Source organism: Chiloscyllium punctatum, chromosome 3, assembly GCF_047496795.1.
Source record: "Chiloscyllium punctatum isolate Juve2018m chromosome 3, sChiPun1.3, whole genome shotgun sequence".
NCBI classification, from domain to species: Eukaryota; Metazoa; Chordata; class Chondrichthyes; order Orectolobiformes; family Hemiscylliidae; genus Chiloscyllium; species Chiloscyllium punctatum.
In genome coordinates, this window is record NC_092741.1 from 80,803,161 (window position 1) to 80,820,861 (window position 17,701).

Genomic DNA, 17,701 nt, shown 5'->3' on the forward strand with positions numbered 1-17,701 from the left:
AGATATGCACTGACAGTACTATTACGGAGTAGTAAAGTTTTACCCAGTAACAGTGAAGGATCAATGATATACTTTGTAACAGGATGCTCCATGTCTTGGAGGAGAATTTGCAAGTGTTCTTATGTATCTGTCGTGCCTTGTTACAAAGTTTTAAATTTCAGCTTGACACCCACTCCTCCCCAACAATTGCTACTCTCCAACCCATTGGGAAATATTAAAGTTAGTCCCCATGATTGAACCAATACTTACTTTCAAATTTTATATAAGTGGTGAGACTATTTTATTAAAACATGATTGTTGTGCTGTTTTCTGACACAAAGCAGAGGGCTAAGGAATATTTTTGCAACTCAATGTGTCTTTCGTGTTAAAAAAATCCTTTGTCTGGCATACTATGTGTTACAGCACACAGAGTTTATAATATGTTATATCCTATAGTTTGTTATTGAGAATATTTGACTGAATGCCTTAATCAGAGAAGTACATTATTTGGTAAACCTAGAGATGAAAATCTAGCTGGTGAATTTCCTCAGGGTGCCTCTCACTTTCTTGCCTCAATGTCAGCGAAGATTCAGTAGAAATCCCATTTGAGCTGGTAATTGTGTTTAAAACAACACTTCACTGAAGGAATGATGACAGGGCATGTATTTCAGGGAAGTCATAGGAAACTGTGATTCCTTCTTAAAGTGAAGTAAAATGAATTCATTAGTTGAAACTTAATACACCTTGGATGAGATTTTAACTCATTCAAAAACAAGTCCTTGCTCAGACGTGAAATCAGGCCAATTGTGTTTCTGCTGTTACACTAGAATATTGGCTCTTGATTGTCTTTGAAGTATATATGTTTCAAGTTTAAGATAATTATTTAGTTTGACAAGTTATACGTGAGGACTTTTTAATCTGTTGATTATCAATTATATATTGTTTTGTTTAATAGAAATTATTCATTCATAGAAATATTAGTGCAAAATGCACAAAGACAATCACTCTGCCTATATTTCCTTATGTCTTGTGAAGCAATATAATGTAAATAAATTATTGTCACAAACTTAAATGTTCAACTTTATACTGAAAAGATACATTCAGAAAGTACAAATAGTAATAATGTTTTAAAATATTTTAGTTAGTTATTTCTGGGCCAGTTTTTTTTAAACAAACCATTATTTGATAATCCTATTCAGTTTAGTTTGATAATGTTCTGCTGCTATTTTTCAGAACTGTGCCACGGGTTTCTATGGCACAACTGATGGAGCATGTTTACCTTGCAACTGCCATGGACATTCGGAGCAGTGCCTTGATGATTCTGGAATCTGTATTGTGAGTGGTTACTACTTTTATGTCCTGAATATTATTGAGTTAGTTTTTTTTAATCTTACGAACAATAACAAATTATGATTAGCTAGTTACAAATGATTCCACTGAATTTTACAAGTTACCATGTTTCTCTTTCCGAATTATCTTTTTTATTCCTTATCTGGTACTTTTAATGACCTAGACTCAGATGTTTTGCCAGCTGTTTCTTTTCAGTCTACACTTTGTTGTTACTACATGGCTTTACTTGCAAGGCAAAACCAAGCTGTGAATGATCTCAGACAACATGGATTGCTCAGATATTGTTAAAGCAGGGCATTTTATTTTGCCACATAGCCATGTTATGGAATTTTCAGTAAGCACTCTGACAGGTAGTAAAGTAAGATGTCATTTGTTTCAGATTTACTGCTTAAGTGGACTACTCTTGGTTCACATTTCCACATTAGTTGAATCCAAAATTATACCAGTCTGTCAAACTCAAAACATGGTTTGGAGTCATGAAGCAACTATTTAAAATCAGCAGTGCAAATAATACCTTGGCTTGTGCTTAAGTGAGCATTGGCTGAAGAATTAGATCAATTTAAACATTAATGGTTCTCTAATAATTGTGAACCAATTCAACTGAGGCAGACTGTTTTGACTATTTTAGCCTGTTGCTGCTCTTTGCTGGGAAAGCAGTTACACTCTTATGCATATTTGCTGCTTATTCAACCAAGCACTGCTCTCATCAAACAAGCAGGCTGTGTTTTAAATGGCAAAAGCTGAAGCTGTGAAGCTGTTTGTTTAAATCACCGCACAATCATATGATAAATTTACAATCTTTGCATTTCCTGGAAATGCTTGGTCTTGAAGAATCTGATAAAGAGTCTAATTACTCTGAAAATGTAAGGGAAGAAACCAGATTACAAACTTGCAAGTGTTCAACAAATGAACGTGGATGATAAGTGCTTGTTCTAGATTATCAGCAAAGCAATGGGCGGCACGGTGGCACAGTGGTTAGCACTGCTGCCTCACAGCGCCAGAGACCCGGGTTCAATTCCCGACTCAGGCGACTGACTGTGTGGAGTTTGCACATTCTCCCTGTGTCTGCGTGGGTTTGCTCCGGTTTCCTCCCACAGTCACAAAGATGTGCAGGTCAGGTGAATTGGCCATGCTAAATTGCCCTTAGTGTTAGGTAAAGGGTAAACGTAGGGGTATGGGTGGGGTTGCGCTTCGGCGGGTCGGTGTGGACTTGTTGGGCCGAAGGGCCTATTTCTGCACTGTAAGTAATCTAATCTAATCAATGCTTGTAAATTGGAAGCCATGATGTGGGAGAGCCAGTGTTGGACTGGGCTGGACAAAGTTAAAAATCACACAACACCAGGTTATAGTCCAGCCCGTTTATTTGGATGTACTAACGTTCGGCGACTGCTCCTTCACCTAACTATAACCTGGTGTTGTGTGATTAGTAAATTAGAAAACAGAAATATGCAGACGCTGTGAAACTTGAAGTGACTTCAACTATATGATGTATCTAAGATAGAAGCATTCGGAACAAGATACTGGAACTGAATGCCTTAGAGTAAGGAACAACAATTCAGTTGGAATTTAAAAAGAACAATATCAGGCCAGAGACTGAAAATAAAGTTTAGGGATATAGGTTATATAAAAATATACAGAATTTGAAGAAACGGGTTGGTGTATTCTATGGGAGGAAAATGATAACTCTGTAAGCTAGTGAGAAAATTGAAATATGAAATACATCAAGCTAATTCCAAGAGTATGCTGTACAGGCACAATAAGGTTAAAAAAAGAAGGTTCCTCTAAATGAAAACACACAAGAATTTTAATCAAGCTTTCAATAAACTGGGAAAACCAAAGTCGTTACAGTCATAGTTGCAAAATAAATGCATAAATACTTGCTTTGATATTCAATGCTTTGTTAGTTGAGAGAGGCAATGCTCATCTTAATGTGGCATTTATTAAGGTCTTGGGCAACATTTTGGAAATCTGTTTACTTAAGTCAAACCACATCCTGAACATTGAATCCAATTCTGCTTAGGAAGAATTTAAAGATGTTTAAACAATGAACACAATGAGGTCATGGTGCTACTTCAAAAGACCGAGGATCTAGTTTATGAGGAAATACTACAGAAATCTGAGCATTGGAACTTGCAGAACTCTACATTTTTCAAACTGTCGTGGACAGAATGTATATGCTTATTGACCATAATTGAAATGTTTTATATGAAATGTGGTGTATTTTCATTTTGTATTCCAATTAATTAACACAAATGTGAATTTTAAAGTAAAGCAAGATATTTATTCCCAAAAATGTACCCTAAAATAGTGGAGCATAACTTAATCAGACATATAGGCATACATAGATAGGCACACAGATATAGGCACAGACACATCCACACATATAGGCACTGACACACAATGGTGTGCTTTTACAGATTAAATTTAATTCAGTCTTTGTTTTATGATCTCTAGTCTCCCATGTTGCAGGTCTATGGTTTCTTGAAGAGAGTTGACATTTTTATGTTTAACTAATGAACATGTTGTAGTGATTATAGTGAGGTTAGCAAGGTGGAGCTCATAGAATACGAGTTCCCTGGTTGGTGCTGTTAATCTGGTCTAATCAGGGTGCTCTGGCTGACAGATAAATGAGGAATGTCCCATTTGATGAGAAGGGCACTGCTTGTCATTGGCTACTCTAGTGTTTGCTTTCTTCCTGGTGGTGGAAAATAAATAAAGATTCATGCACTTGTTATTCTTCACTTCATCCTACACCTGTACACACATGACATGGGTGCTGGGGAAGATATAAGCACTACTGCTGTTAGGCGGTAGTGTGGGGGAAAACAAAGAAAAATAAAAAAGAAAAAGAGAAGAAAAAGAAAAGAGAGGAAAAAAAAGGAATGTCAGATATTCTGATAGCTGGCTCTGAAGGAGCTCGACCAGTGTCAAGGACTTTCCAAGTGTACATAAAGGGTGACTTGTTGATGGGATACCAGCCTCTGTGGAGTTACATCACCTATGAGACAATGTGTATATGTAGTTATGATGTTTCTGTAGTTGAATATTAAGTTCAGGTTAATACAGGTTAAGTACTTGTTAGCATGCAGCTAAGATTCAGAGTCTTGGACTGGTTCTTAGACTAGACTAGTTGATGACTGATAGTCCAGATGGATCTGCTGTGTTCCAGGGCAATAACGATTTAGCCCTTAAAGTCAGCTTTGATCACATGGTTGACACTTCTGAATCTCATCCAGTCTGGTTTGAATGAGGGAAGCCATCACTATATCAGAAGTTGAAATTGGCCATGAAGTTTTATTCTTTCTTGTAGGCCTGCATGAAACAAAGACAATTTGAAAATCCATAGTCTTTAGGTGTTGGACAATTCTTTAACAATGTGAATTCCATTAACGATTGTGAAGCACTCTTGCCTATATTCATATTTGTTTTTGTAAATATATTTATTAGCAATTTTTTTTAACTTTACAAGTATATAAAATTATTGAAAAGTACAATCAATAACAAATATGAGTATAATAAAAAGGAAAAAAACACAAATTACAACTACTGTCTACCAACTACTAACCTACCCTATAATACAAAACAAAACCTAACACTGTGCAAAGCAACACCAATAAATAAGTAAATAACTAATAGATCAAAAAAAGAAAGAAAAGCAAAAAAACATACAATACATAACAGCTATGCTTGACGCAAAGCTCCCGCAAAGGAACGGGAGCATTGTATATATACCCGTATTAATTCAGGAGACCCCCTCCAGGGCCCAGGGCTTGATAAACCTAACCATCCTGGTTAAACAAACGCTCTAGTTAAGATAACTGACAAATCTATATCCTAGGAACTCAAGTAGGGCTGCCATGTCTTATAAAAATGGTCCGTTGTGTGGTGCACCATGTTTGTGAAGAAGTCCAAGGGAATGTGCTCCATAATTAATTTCTGCCACCCCAGCAAGCCCGTTGGGTTCTCAGACACCCAATTCATCAGAATATTCTTCCAGTATGCAAGAATATTAAATAGTTTCTTCCCATGCCCGTCTAAAGATGGTAAATTTGGTAGACCTAAGAGGAGAGATATTGGGTCTACTTTGACTTCAGTCCTTAATACCCTCCCTATCTCTCCTGCCACAGTGCTGCAATAAACAGTGAGCCTGTGGCAAGTCCAGAAGCAATGGATAAGAGTTTCTACACTTATTTTACATTTGGGGCATACTGAAGATGCACCTTTTTTAAACTTCTGGTGCCAGATGAGCCCTGTGCAGAATGTTTAACTGCGTAGTGCATATCCTATTACAGATTGAGGTCTTTCAATTATTCTCCCATATGTTCTCTCATGTTTCAGAAGAGATCTCTACTCCCAGCTCTTGCTCCCAGACCTCCCAGGCCCTGCCACCCAGCAGGCAATAGAGGGTACTAACCAAAAGGGTGCTTGTGGAACGTAGAAACAACCTCTTTTAGGTTATAGGGCTTAGTGAGAAGTGTAGTCTTCTTCTGGATGAAATCCCTAACCTGAAAAAAACGGAAAAGATCTCTGCAGGGCAACCCGTATTTGCGACTCAGTTGCTCAAAAGAGATGATAACATCCCCCTCAAACAAGTCTCTCAAACTAGAAACTCCTCTCACTACCCATAATTTGAACCATGAGTCCATCATCCCTGGTTGGAACCCTGGCATGCCCTGGTGTAGGTGGTGAAGTCTTGGATAAACAACCCTCATTCTGACGCATTGCCCTCCATACCTTGACTGTACTAATAACAATGGGGTTCCGGTAGTGGTCAATAACTGTTCTCACCTTATCCATGAACAACAGGTTAATAAGAGGGCACTTTGCCTGGGAGGCCTCAATATCCAGCCATATTGAGTTTGGATTGTTACCTACCCCCAATCACAGGCAAAGGACAGCAGGGAACTGAATTGATACCTTCTGATGTCTGGGAAATTAACTCCTCCCCCTCCTTGAGGCAACTGCAATTTAGTCAGTTTGATGAAGGGTCGCCCACGATGCCAGACAAAGGAACCAAATCACCCCATAAGCTTCCGCAGCATTGACTTGGGAAACATTATAGGGAGCATACACATGGGATAAAGCAAACGAGGAAGAACATTCATTTAATGAGAGATATTTGGCCCAGCCATGAAATTGGAAGAGCCTCTGAAGAGAAATCTGGAGATCTCATCTGATATTGTCGAGCAAGTGCACATTAGTCCGAAATAACAGATCAAACTTGGGGGTAATAAAAATGTCTAAGTACCAGAACCCTGCTCGTGACCACTTAAAAGGGAACTTAGAGCCACCTGCAATTTCTGGCACATCCTTAAGGTTCCCCAAAGGCATAGCCTCCAATTTTGCAAAGTTAATCTTATATCCTGAAATAGCCCCAAATTAATTGATACATTGTAACAAATGGGGAATGGAGGTCATCGGGTTCAATAAAAACAGAAGGACATCATCCGCGTACAATGTAATCTTGTGTGCCCTCGTTCCCACTTCCGGAGCGGTTATGTGGACGTTCTGATGAATGGCCTCCGCCAGCGGCTCTATCACCAACATAAACAACAATGGTGAGAGGGGGCACCCTTGCCGATGACCCCTACCAATCCTAAAATTCCCAGACCTCATCCTGTTGGTGATGACCGCGGCCAGAGGGTGGTGATATAAAATCTCCACCCACCTAGCAAAGACTCCACCCAACCCAAACTGTTCTCAGGCTTAAAAAAGGATACGGCCATTCCACCCGGTCAAATGCTTTCTCTGCATCTAAGGAAATCACCAACCCCTGAATTGATTGTTGCTGACAAACTTGGACCATATTCAGCAACCTTCAACTATTATTAGAGGACCTACGGTCCCTTATAAAACCTGTCTGGTCCTCTTTAACAATATGGGGCAACACCTTTTCCACTTTCAGTGCCAGGATCTTGGACAGAATCTTGAAATCTGAATTTAATAGAGAGATGGGTCTATATGAGGCACAATTCTCAGGAACCTTCCCCTTCTTAAGAATTAAGGAAATATTAACTTCTCTCAAAGATGATGGTAGGCATTCATGCATATAGGAGTGATTGTACATCTCCAACATCGGCCCTGTCAGAATCCCTATAAACTCCTTATAAAACTCACCCGGATGACCATCGGGGCCAGGCGCTTTCCCACTCTGAAGTTGCCTAGCTGCCTCCTGTATTTCCTGAACTGTCAAGGGGGCATTAAGAAGAGAGGCATGTTCCAAGGTTACCCCTGGGAGGTCCAGGTTCTTAAAACGTGGTCTCCGTTTTAGCCCTCCTGTCCTCGCAACCTTCAGACTGATACAACTCAGAGTAAAAGCTCCGAAGATCCTCATTAATCTTTTTAGCATCGTATGTAAGGACCCCAACACTGTCTCTGATTGCAGTAATGGATTGGGGAGCATGTTTTTTCCTAGTCAGCTATGCTAAATACTTCCCTGGCCTATTTCCATATTCGAACAGTCTTTGTCTAGCAAAAGCAAGTTCTTTCTTTGCGGTTTGTGTCAGTATTGAATTCGAGGCAGCCTAGAGGGCTGTGATCCACTGTAGCTTAGTCACCGAAGGCCACGCAAAATGTGCCACCTCGGTGGCTTTCAACCATGTCTCGAGTAGACGCTGTTGTTCCTCCTTCTGGTGTTTCCAGCTAGCCGAATAGGAAATAGCTAATCCCCTAGCAAAGGCCTTAGCAGTCTTCCATAGCATAGATGGACTATTAGTCGTGCCTGAGTTGATAGTCAAGAATTCCTGAAACTCCTTCAAAAGGTATTCCACAAATTTGGAATCCTTAAGGAGATAAGGGTCCAAATGCCAGTGCCGCAAACCTTGCCCTTCACTCTTGGCCTTAACCTCCAAATATATCGCCGCATGATCAGAAATAGCTGTATTCACAACTTTACAACCCATAATCGAATCCAGAAGGGCCGAGGGAGCCAGAAAGAGGTCGTGTGACATTTATCTGGGTTTGAAAAAAAGGTGAAGTCCCTGCTGGTAGGGTGAAGACATCTCCAAATATCAACCAGCCCCAACTCCTCGCATAAGTCAACCACCTGCTTGGCCTGCGAAGAAATAGCTAGGAGCCCACAAGGCATGCTGTCCACTATCGGATCCAAAGGCCAATTAAAATCCCCCCATATAATAATGTGCCGTGTTCCAAAAGCACTCAACTTAGAGGAAAGAACTAATCAAAAATTTGAGTGGTTGCGCCGGAGGACAGTAGACATTTAAAATGCTATATTCCTCCCCAAGTATCAGGGCTTTAAGTATCACAAACCATCCCTGCTCATCTTTTTGAGGGATATGGGCTGGGTGCTGGCAGGTGGGACTAGGTTGGGTTGGGATATCTGGTCGGCATGGCCGGGTTGGACCAAAGGGTCTGTTTCCATGCTGTACATGTCTATGACTCTATGACTATGACCTGCTCTAATAATGTGAACAGAAGATTTTTATGAATAAGTACCACTACTCCCCTACTTTTAGTAGCAAAGGATGAAAAGAATACCCGGTCATAACCCCCTTGTTGTAATTTCAGGTGTTCTTCATCATCAAGATGGGTTTCCTGCAATAAAGCGATATCAACCCTTTCCCTCTTAAGGCTGGAAAGCACTTTTTTCCTTTTAACAGGCAAATGACATCCCTTAATGTTCCAGGTGCACCATTTAATAAGACACTTAGCCATATCCCCTTTCAGAGACCCTTGAACCCCTCAGAGGGAGAACCCTGCTTACAAAGCACCAAGCACAAGTAAATAAAAACTCACAGAGTCAAAGAACTACACATACAAAAACTACTCTATCATAACTATAAACATCTATTACTAACAAAAAACTACAAAGAAAATCAACATAAAACCTTGAATGGAAGACTCTTCCCCCTGCCCATAGGGGGCACTCACCCTACCCATCCCCTCCTTCACAGCTCCTTTAAACCCGGACTGTGTCCCAGTCTTAGGCCAGAAAAAAAAGATGATCTTTAAATCAACAGAAAAAAGATTAAGTCAGGATGAGCACTCCACCCATCCCTGGCTTCATGTCACCCCTACTTGTGACTAAAAGAGAAACAGAACAAACAAAACAAAAACCGGTGGAGAGACAACAAAGAACATCCACAAAATTTCCCATCAGAAAATCCAGTTATTAAAAAAAAAGGAACAACTTATTCCAAGGTTTTTTTCTCACCCCTTTCCAAAAAAAAATTATTAGGGAGAAAGGAAGGGAAAACATGGGGAACGAAGGAAAAGAGAACAAACATTAACTATATTCTTCAGGCCCGTCCATTTATTTTAAAGTGTCTACAAAGTTTTTAGCTTTATCCACTGAGTCAAATTTATAAACTGAGTCCTTGTGACTGAAATGGAGCACTGTGGGGTATCTCATGGAGTACTGAATGCCCAGGTTCCTCAGCCTCTTTTTAACTTCATCGAAGAACTTCCTCTTTCGGATTACAGCTGCAGAGAAATCCTGGAAAAACATGATTTTTGACCCCTTGTACAGCAGTGCCTGCGGATCTTTTCCCAGGGGTCTGGAAGCTTCTATGACTTTTTGCTTGTAGTGGAAGTGCACTAGGACCAGGCGGGGACGCTGCACCAGCCCTGACCTGTGCACTGTAACCCAATAAGCCCTTTCAATCTGCAGCCTGCTGGACATGATGTGAAGGCCCAAAAACTTCGGCAGCCAGCTTTCAAAGAAGCTGACTATTCGCTCACCTTCAGGGAGCCCAACAATTCGGAAATTTATCCTCCGACCTCGATTTTCGAGGTCGTCGACAAGGTTTTGTAAGGCCACACCTCTCGCTCCAGCAGCTGGATCTGACTGGATGAGGACTACATTGCAGTTCTGAGACCTTAGTTCGACCCTCCACCTCCTCCAGCCTCTCCCCGAGGCCCTGGATCTCCTCCTCATGCTTCTGCAGCCTGGATGCAATAGGTTGGACCTGGGCACGAATCTCCCCACGGATCTCCTCAATCACAGCCACAACTTTCAAGGTAAGTCTCTCCATCGCCGCATCCAATTCCTGTGAGTCTGTCAGGTCCCGGGGTTGGGGTTGGGGGGGGGGGGGTTCAGGAGAGGCTGCTGCTGCTGCAGTCTCTGGTGTGGTAGGTGCTGCAGGGGAGTGTCCTCCCTGCTGCTGCTGTTTGCTCGCTTCTTTTCCCTTTGGCATCCTTCCCACTCCCAAATATGAACAAATATGTGTTCTGTAAGGTTTTAAACTAATAATTCCACCACATAAGTTGGCCAGGGAAGGCAAAAAACACCAGTATGCCTTGGCCGTTAGGCAGAGCTGTCCACAACAGTTCTACAGAATCGCCGCCATCTTGCTGATTCCCCGCCTATACTCATTTAAAATTAGATATTCACTGGATACTTGATGCTATCTGTCTCAAAATGGCAAAAGTTACAAGATTGCAGTTGCCACTTTAACGCTTGTGTCTGCAGCTTTTATTTTAAAATGCATGGCCTGAAGGTTCATGATAAAGGCTAAAACATCATGGTTTTATCTAAAGATAAGGCCGCTCTCTCGTTAGAGAGAGATGACTGGTAGTGGTTTAACCTGAGGGTCACCATGCCTCAGGCAAGGGGTGAGGTTGAGGAGGAGTCCTTCCCAGTAACCTCAGCTGATGTAGGAGTGGAATCCATGCTGTTGCCATCACTCCGCATCACAAGCTGGTCGTACAGCCACCTGAGCTAGCCAAACCCCCGGTTCATCATATGACATACCAGTCCAGGAAATGAGAAACCTCAAAAGTTTAACAGACGTTCCTTTTGCTATGCATGAGTCTGATTTATTACAAATCCTGAAACTCATGTGATATGGCAGCCTACCTGCATCACCATTGAAACTCTGCTGACTGCTGATGAAAATTCATCAAGTACCAACCAAAAGACGTGGAAGTGGAAATCCAAATTAACTGACTTTAGGAAATACTGTTGTTTGGCACATATTATTATGCTCAGTATGAAGTTCAACAGATGTTCCTTTTATTGAGATATTTTTACTAAAAAAAGAGATTACTGCGCAGGCCAGCTGATGTCCATACTTGTTTTGTTTCCAAGTTTCTTCTGTTTTATTTTCAGTTGCCTCCCTAGCCTCAGGCCTTTAAATATTTTCAAAATGAAACATCACAAATAGTGAGCAACAAGAATTTTAACTGGTATCTTGGGAGATATGTTCAGCACATGTACGAGACTTTAGAAACATCTCTTTGATCCTTTCTGAAGGGTTACAAATGAGTTTTGACCAAAAAATGTCCAGTCTTCCACAGTAAAGGTTTAGTGATTATTTGTGCTAAAACTAATTAAATGTTAAACATCAAGTCAATATAATAGTAAAATGTTTAAAGCTATTATTGTTCTGCTGTGTATGTTAACCTAGTCTTTAGAGAAAGTAAAAGATTAAATACTGATTTTCTTTTGTTGAATGTTCTGAAACTGTTGGGTCACAAGTATTGCCTGGTCGATAATTATAGGTTGCTATATTTAATACTGCCATGCCTCACTGGGGAAGGATACAGGAAACAGAGCCTGCTATTCCAAAGTCATTGCAGAAGTTAAAGACTTTATCAAAATGCACAGTTTCCCTGATTTGCCTGTTTAGGGCCAGGTGAACAGAAAACACAGACCAAGTTTCTTTGCTTAGCAAGAATTACAAATAACTAGATCCTATCTACAAGTAAATGACTATGAACTGTCAACATATAACTCTACTAGTTAAAACATTAAACCTGATATTAAACTTCACACAAGATTAGAATAGAGCTGGAAAAGCACAGCAGGTCAGGCAGCATTCGAGGAGCAGGAAAATCGTTGTTTCGGGCTAAAGCTGTTCATCAGGAATGAGGCCTGACCTGCTATGCTTTTCCAGCACCATTCCAGCACCATCTAATCTCCAGCATCTGCAGTACCTACTTTTGCCTATTAAACTTCACATATCCAAACAGACAGAAACATCAGAAAGCATTGGTGTTCGGGGTGTAGAGGAAAATATCTGGGAAGTGGAAACAAAAAACATGATCTGCAGGCACTGCTGTACGATGGGTCAAAAACCATTTTATTTGTGGGGTTCATTGAGATGATCCTATTGCTTTCTAGGACTCTTCCCCGAGTTCTTTAGCTTTCCTTCTGGGATTGATTGGCAAATTATAAAGTCCCTGACATAAAGCCTGAAAGCAGCTTAGAAAAAACAATGAGGAAAAAATAATTCGGTTTACTCAAGCTTCAGATACTTTCTACTACAGAGACACACACTGCCTCCAGAGGTCCAAAGGCTTCTGTGAGCATTGTTCACACCCACAAGCTGTTCTGCTGCACAGGAGCCAATCGCATAATTGCTGGTTGGCCGATGACCTTTGTCATTGGTTTGTGGAGTTGTGAGCAGTTGACAAACAGCAATTTATTACTAACTAAGTCTCACTTTGTGCACACTCCCGGGCGCCAGCCCATCTGCGACTAACTACCTCAACTAGATGAGCAAAGCAGTGTTCACACCAACTATAATGGATTTCAATAGTTTGTGTTTAAAAGGTGCCACAGACCCTTTGACAATCCTTGGTTTTAAACCAGTCCTTTTTCCATCTCAGTCCTCAATCAGAAATGTCGAAAAATAGAAAGATACCATCTCTACAATACTCATCCAAAACTATGTGCAATCTACAACATTATTTGTGACTAAAACTAGTTAAATTATTCACAGGGTATTGTTTCCTGAAGCTCATAATTACCAACTGAGTCAGTCACTCGACTCAATAGCTAGTAAGTGGCAAATAAGATACACATCATACAAGTAGAGGTACAATTGTCTTCAAGAGATAATCTCACCACTTCTCAACATCATTGCAATCATTCAATTCTACACCTTAAATATCCCTGAGGATTGTGATCAGAGACTTAACTTGACTAGCCAAGTAAATACTATGGCTACCAGAGCACGGTGAGAATTCTGAAGTAAGTAACTCACCTCCCTGATCCTCCAAAGCCTGTCCATCATGAACGAGACACAAGTCAGGAATACTCCCCATTGCGTGATTGAATGTAGCCCCACAACACTAAGCAGCTCAACACATCCAGGACAAAACATTCCATGTGTGCAGAAATCAATCCGCCATCTTAAGTCATTTGATCCATCACCCAGCTCACAGTGGTAGCAGTGTGTACCATCTACAAGATGCACTGTAACAACTCACAAAGCCTCCTTCAGCACCACCATCCAAAGCAATAACCTTCAGCAAGAAGAACAGACATGTAGATGCATGGGATCACCATGACTTACAAGTTCCCTTCCAAGTAACGTACTATCCTCATTTGGATCTATAGTACCGTTCCTTCATTCTTATTGGGTCAGACTTATAGATCTCCCTTCCTATCAGCACAATGGGTGTATTAACAACAGATGGATCACTCTTTTGAAGAAAGCAGAAGGTATTTCTCAAAGGCAATTGGAATTGAGCACTAAATACTGACTTTGCCTTGAATATTCACATCCCAAGAGCAAATATATGATAAGTACATGACTTATTTTCATTTTCAGTTTAAAACCAACCTGCTAGTCAGCGTATCATTCAGATGTTCTTGAATCAGTTCACCATACTATTTATTCTGTGTATGCATGATATGACATAGGTACAGGAAAGGAATGCTGGCAAAGTATTGTTGCTGGGGGGGAGCTGGTATTGTTCATAATGTTTCTACAAACATAAACATCGGCTTGTTATATGAGCAGCACAAATTAAGGTATGATATGCTGTTTTTATTTGTTTGTTTCTCTTCTCTCTTAAGCCCATTAACTCATTTTTAAGATACCATTCCATAGACACTGAGCACCCTCAGCCAGCTGATGGTGAGACATGGATTTCTGTTTTGAAGAATGTACAGATGTGCTGGACCCACTGCCAGAAAAGCTGCCTCCAATTCTGGGGTCTTCATTTGAAGAAAGCAGTTGTAGAATGGTGCTGAACACCCCTTGCAACTATTCCCATCACGAGCTCTCCCCCACATCCACCACTGTGGCTCTCCAGGTATTTACAACGCCCCTGCCCAACCCCCAACTCTCACTCACCATGCCCAAACATGCCATATATACCAACTCTCACTAACACATGGTCCCTTCTCGCCCCATGTCAATTTACTGCAAACTCATGTTATTCCATATTCCTCTCATGGCCCTTGTGTAAACTTGGTGCCAACCTGTGGCAACTTCTGTCCCTCCACCCACCACTATTATACCCTCCCTCCCTGCCAGCTCACCCAATATTCATTATGGGCAGACATAAGGACCCATGCTGAATCAAACAAATAAAGTTCTAAACAGCTATTACAGATTTCAATGTCATTGATTTAAAAAACACATTGGATTTATATTCCCCCAAATAATTAATCTCTTCTAAAAATTAACACGTTCAGAATTACACATCATAACAGTTAAACCTTTAATAATCTATTTTATCTGCCAATCAAACAATGAAATTACTACCACCCTCCCTTACTCTTTGATGATGATACTAGTGGAAAGCAAATTGTATAACAGCGCAAAGGTTTATGCTAACTCACAGCTATTGAAACTGCTGCAATAGGTATTCTGTAGACCACAGACAGCTGCAGGTAACTTAGCTATTAGTTGTTAAAGGACCTACTATTTAAATAACTTGGCAGTATGACAGTTTTGTAGACCTCATTGACAATTTAGAAGCATCCATGTCCACTTGAAACATTCACACTTGCTCCAGCAAATGTAATGTCCATTGAATTCAGCACTGAGTTCTCATGGTCTTTCTGAGTTCAGATTTCCCACAGATATGAATCTTGTATTCCCCGTTTAATAGCCTCTCCCTTAGAAAAATTGGATCTATCAGAAATAGGAGTGTGATCCCCAGATCTGAGTCCTGACCCTTAAAGATCCCCAAAGTCTCTACAATTTTGTGAAAATCCAGGCCTGACTTTCAGGAAGTTATTTGACCATGAGATGTTCAAAGTAAGATTTTGTTCCCTCACAGATGTGTGTATGTACAAACATGCTGTTCAGTAACAGCCATTGGGTAGTAGGCTGCAGATGATCTTGGCTGTTTCTTTTCCTAACTCAAACCACCAGGAGCAATCATTGTGCTACAGATCTTTTGTCCTCACTAAGGCCATCAGTTCAGTATAGATTGATCAACAAACCTAGGACTTTGTTTATGATTTAGCCAATAACTTAATAAAACTTATTAGTCTAACCAGAGTTTGTGAATAATTCCAGTTTCAACAATATATCGACCTCCAAACTCTTAATGTATTCTTATTTAACAGAGGTTTACATAGCATCTGTGCAAACAAATCAGCCCATGAATCCTGTGCCTGTGTCTGCTCAATCCAAACCTCTTCCATCCTCCCCACCCAACATTTTTTCACCTATTTATATCTTCCATACCATATGTTTGAATCATTCCCAATGATTAAATCCAGACCAGTCTGTGACAATCAGAGGTTTTGGCAAACTGAATAAAAATATCGTAAACTTCAGATAACATATATTTAGTTATTCCCATGCTAGTTTCTCAGTCAATTCCAGTTACAGTCTGTATAATTTACTCAAGTACTGGTCTCTGTATTAATTCTATCCTACACTAGAACGATTATTATGGCAACCAAAAATTATCATTCATTTAATATTCTTGAGCTGTTCCATGGATTGACCAAGCTGGTTGGCAGTGGCAGTGGCTTACATTATCTTGACCCAAATTGTTGTTATACCCTGGTAAACTGAGTTTGCTTTAATTATAATTATTCACGACTGGAACTGTCAAATTACTACCTCTACCGTAAGGAGGCCAGGCTAACCTCCTTTCCAGAGGAACACTGATTCATTGTCCATTAGACAAGCACAACTAGTCACTCATGTCAGGCTGTTGCATAAAATAATAATAATAATAATAATTACAAGGGGTCTTGTGGTACATTGGTAATGTTCCTACCTCTTGACCAGGAGGTCTGGGTCAAAGTCCCACTTGTCTCAGAAATGTGTAATAGATTATTACTAATATTTGCTCAGGAATAGCACAGTGATCAGCACAGTTCATGTGAATGAACTGCCATTGATCTCTGGACCATAGCATAGACACGGTGTTACACATCACTAGGAGATGATTCCACCAGCAGTAGATCACAATCAAAAGAGAAGTAGGGAATTATCATGACAGGAGGCATGCATTAAGAAAAGAATTAAGTGTTGCATTAAGAGATCTCTTTAACCTGTTATTGAATACTTCAGTTGAACTTCATTTTGAGATCCTGTTGATTTTGTAGAAGTGGTAGCGCAGTAGTAATGTCACTGAACTTGCAAACCGGGGACCTAGGTTAATATTCTGAGAATGTAGGTGTGAATTCCACTGTAGCAGATCGTGAAATTTGAATTCAGTTAACAAAAAATGTAATTGAATGCTAGTCTAATGGCAGCCATATAATCACTGTCAATTATTGTAAAAATCCATCTGATTAGATTAGATTTTTTTTTAGATTAGATTACTTACAGTGTGGAAACAGGCCCTTCGGCCCAACAAGTCCACACCGCCCCGCCGAAGCGTAACCCACCCATACCCCTACATCTACCCCTTACCTAACACTACGGGCAATTTAGCATGGCCAATTCACCTGACCTGCACATCTTTGGAGTGTGGGAGGAAACCGGAGCACCCGGAGGAAACCCACGCAGACACGGGGAGAATGTGCAAACTCCACACAGTCAGTCGCCTGAGGCGGGAATTGAACCCGGGTCTCTGGCGCTGTGAGGCAGCAGTGCTAACCACTGTGACCACCGTGCCGCCCATCTGGTTCACTGATGACGTTGGAGGAAGGAAAGCTGCCCTCCTTACCTGATCTGATCCTACATGTGACTCCAGACCTACAGCTGCATGATAGACTCTTAATTACCATCTAAAATAGTTCAGTTGGTTCGAAGGTAACTAGCATTGGGTTACAAATGCCTTGCCAGTGATGTCTGCTTCCTTACAAGAAATTTGTTTAAAAAAATAAATTTCAATGTTTTTCCCTCTGCCCCAGCAATGTCAGATGAAAAACAGTATACCATAAAAACAGGAAAAAAAAATCGTCAAAGTGGACCTTTGTTGCCTGGAAACAGTGTAAATATATTTTCACTTGTTGAAAGTAAAACAAATTGTCAGGCCAAAAATTGAAAGCACTGCACCCAAATATATCTTGTAAAACATGTGAAAGCTTGTTGAGTCTTGCCAAAGAACCATAATGTCACCTATTGTTTGGAAAGCATACAATTTATGATGATGTCATTTAAGATTCACGTTATCCTGACTAATTGGCAAGGGGTTTCCTCTTGGAGCAGCATGGATCTGTAGCAGATCAGTTGTATAAGTCTCTCTTTCTTACCTATATTAT

At 40.5% G+C, this 17,701-nt stretch overlaps 1 protein-coding gene across 1 annotated transcript in view; it reads left to right on the forward strand.

Moving 5' to 3' along the window:
• The window catches only part of lama4 (laminin, alpha 4), a 173,070-nt gene that overhangs the window by 12,539 nt on the left and 142,830 nt on the right, over positions 1-17,701 (forward strand). The window contains exon 2 of the mRNA XM_072555716.1: positions 1,213-1,314. Coding sequence (XP_072411817.1) covers positions 1,213-1,314 — 102 coding nt within the window. The remainder of the gene's footprint in view (positions 1-1,212; positions 1,315-17,701) is intronic.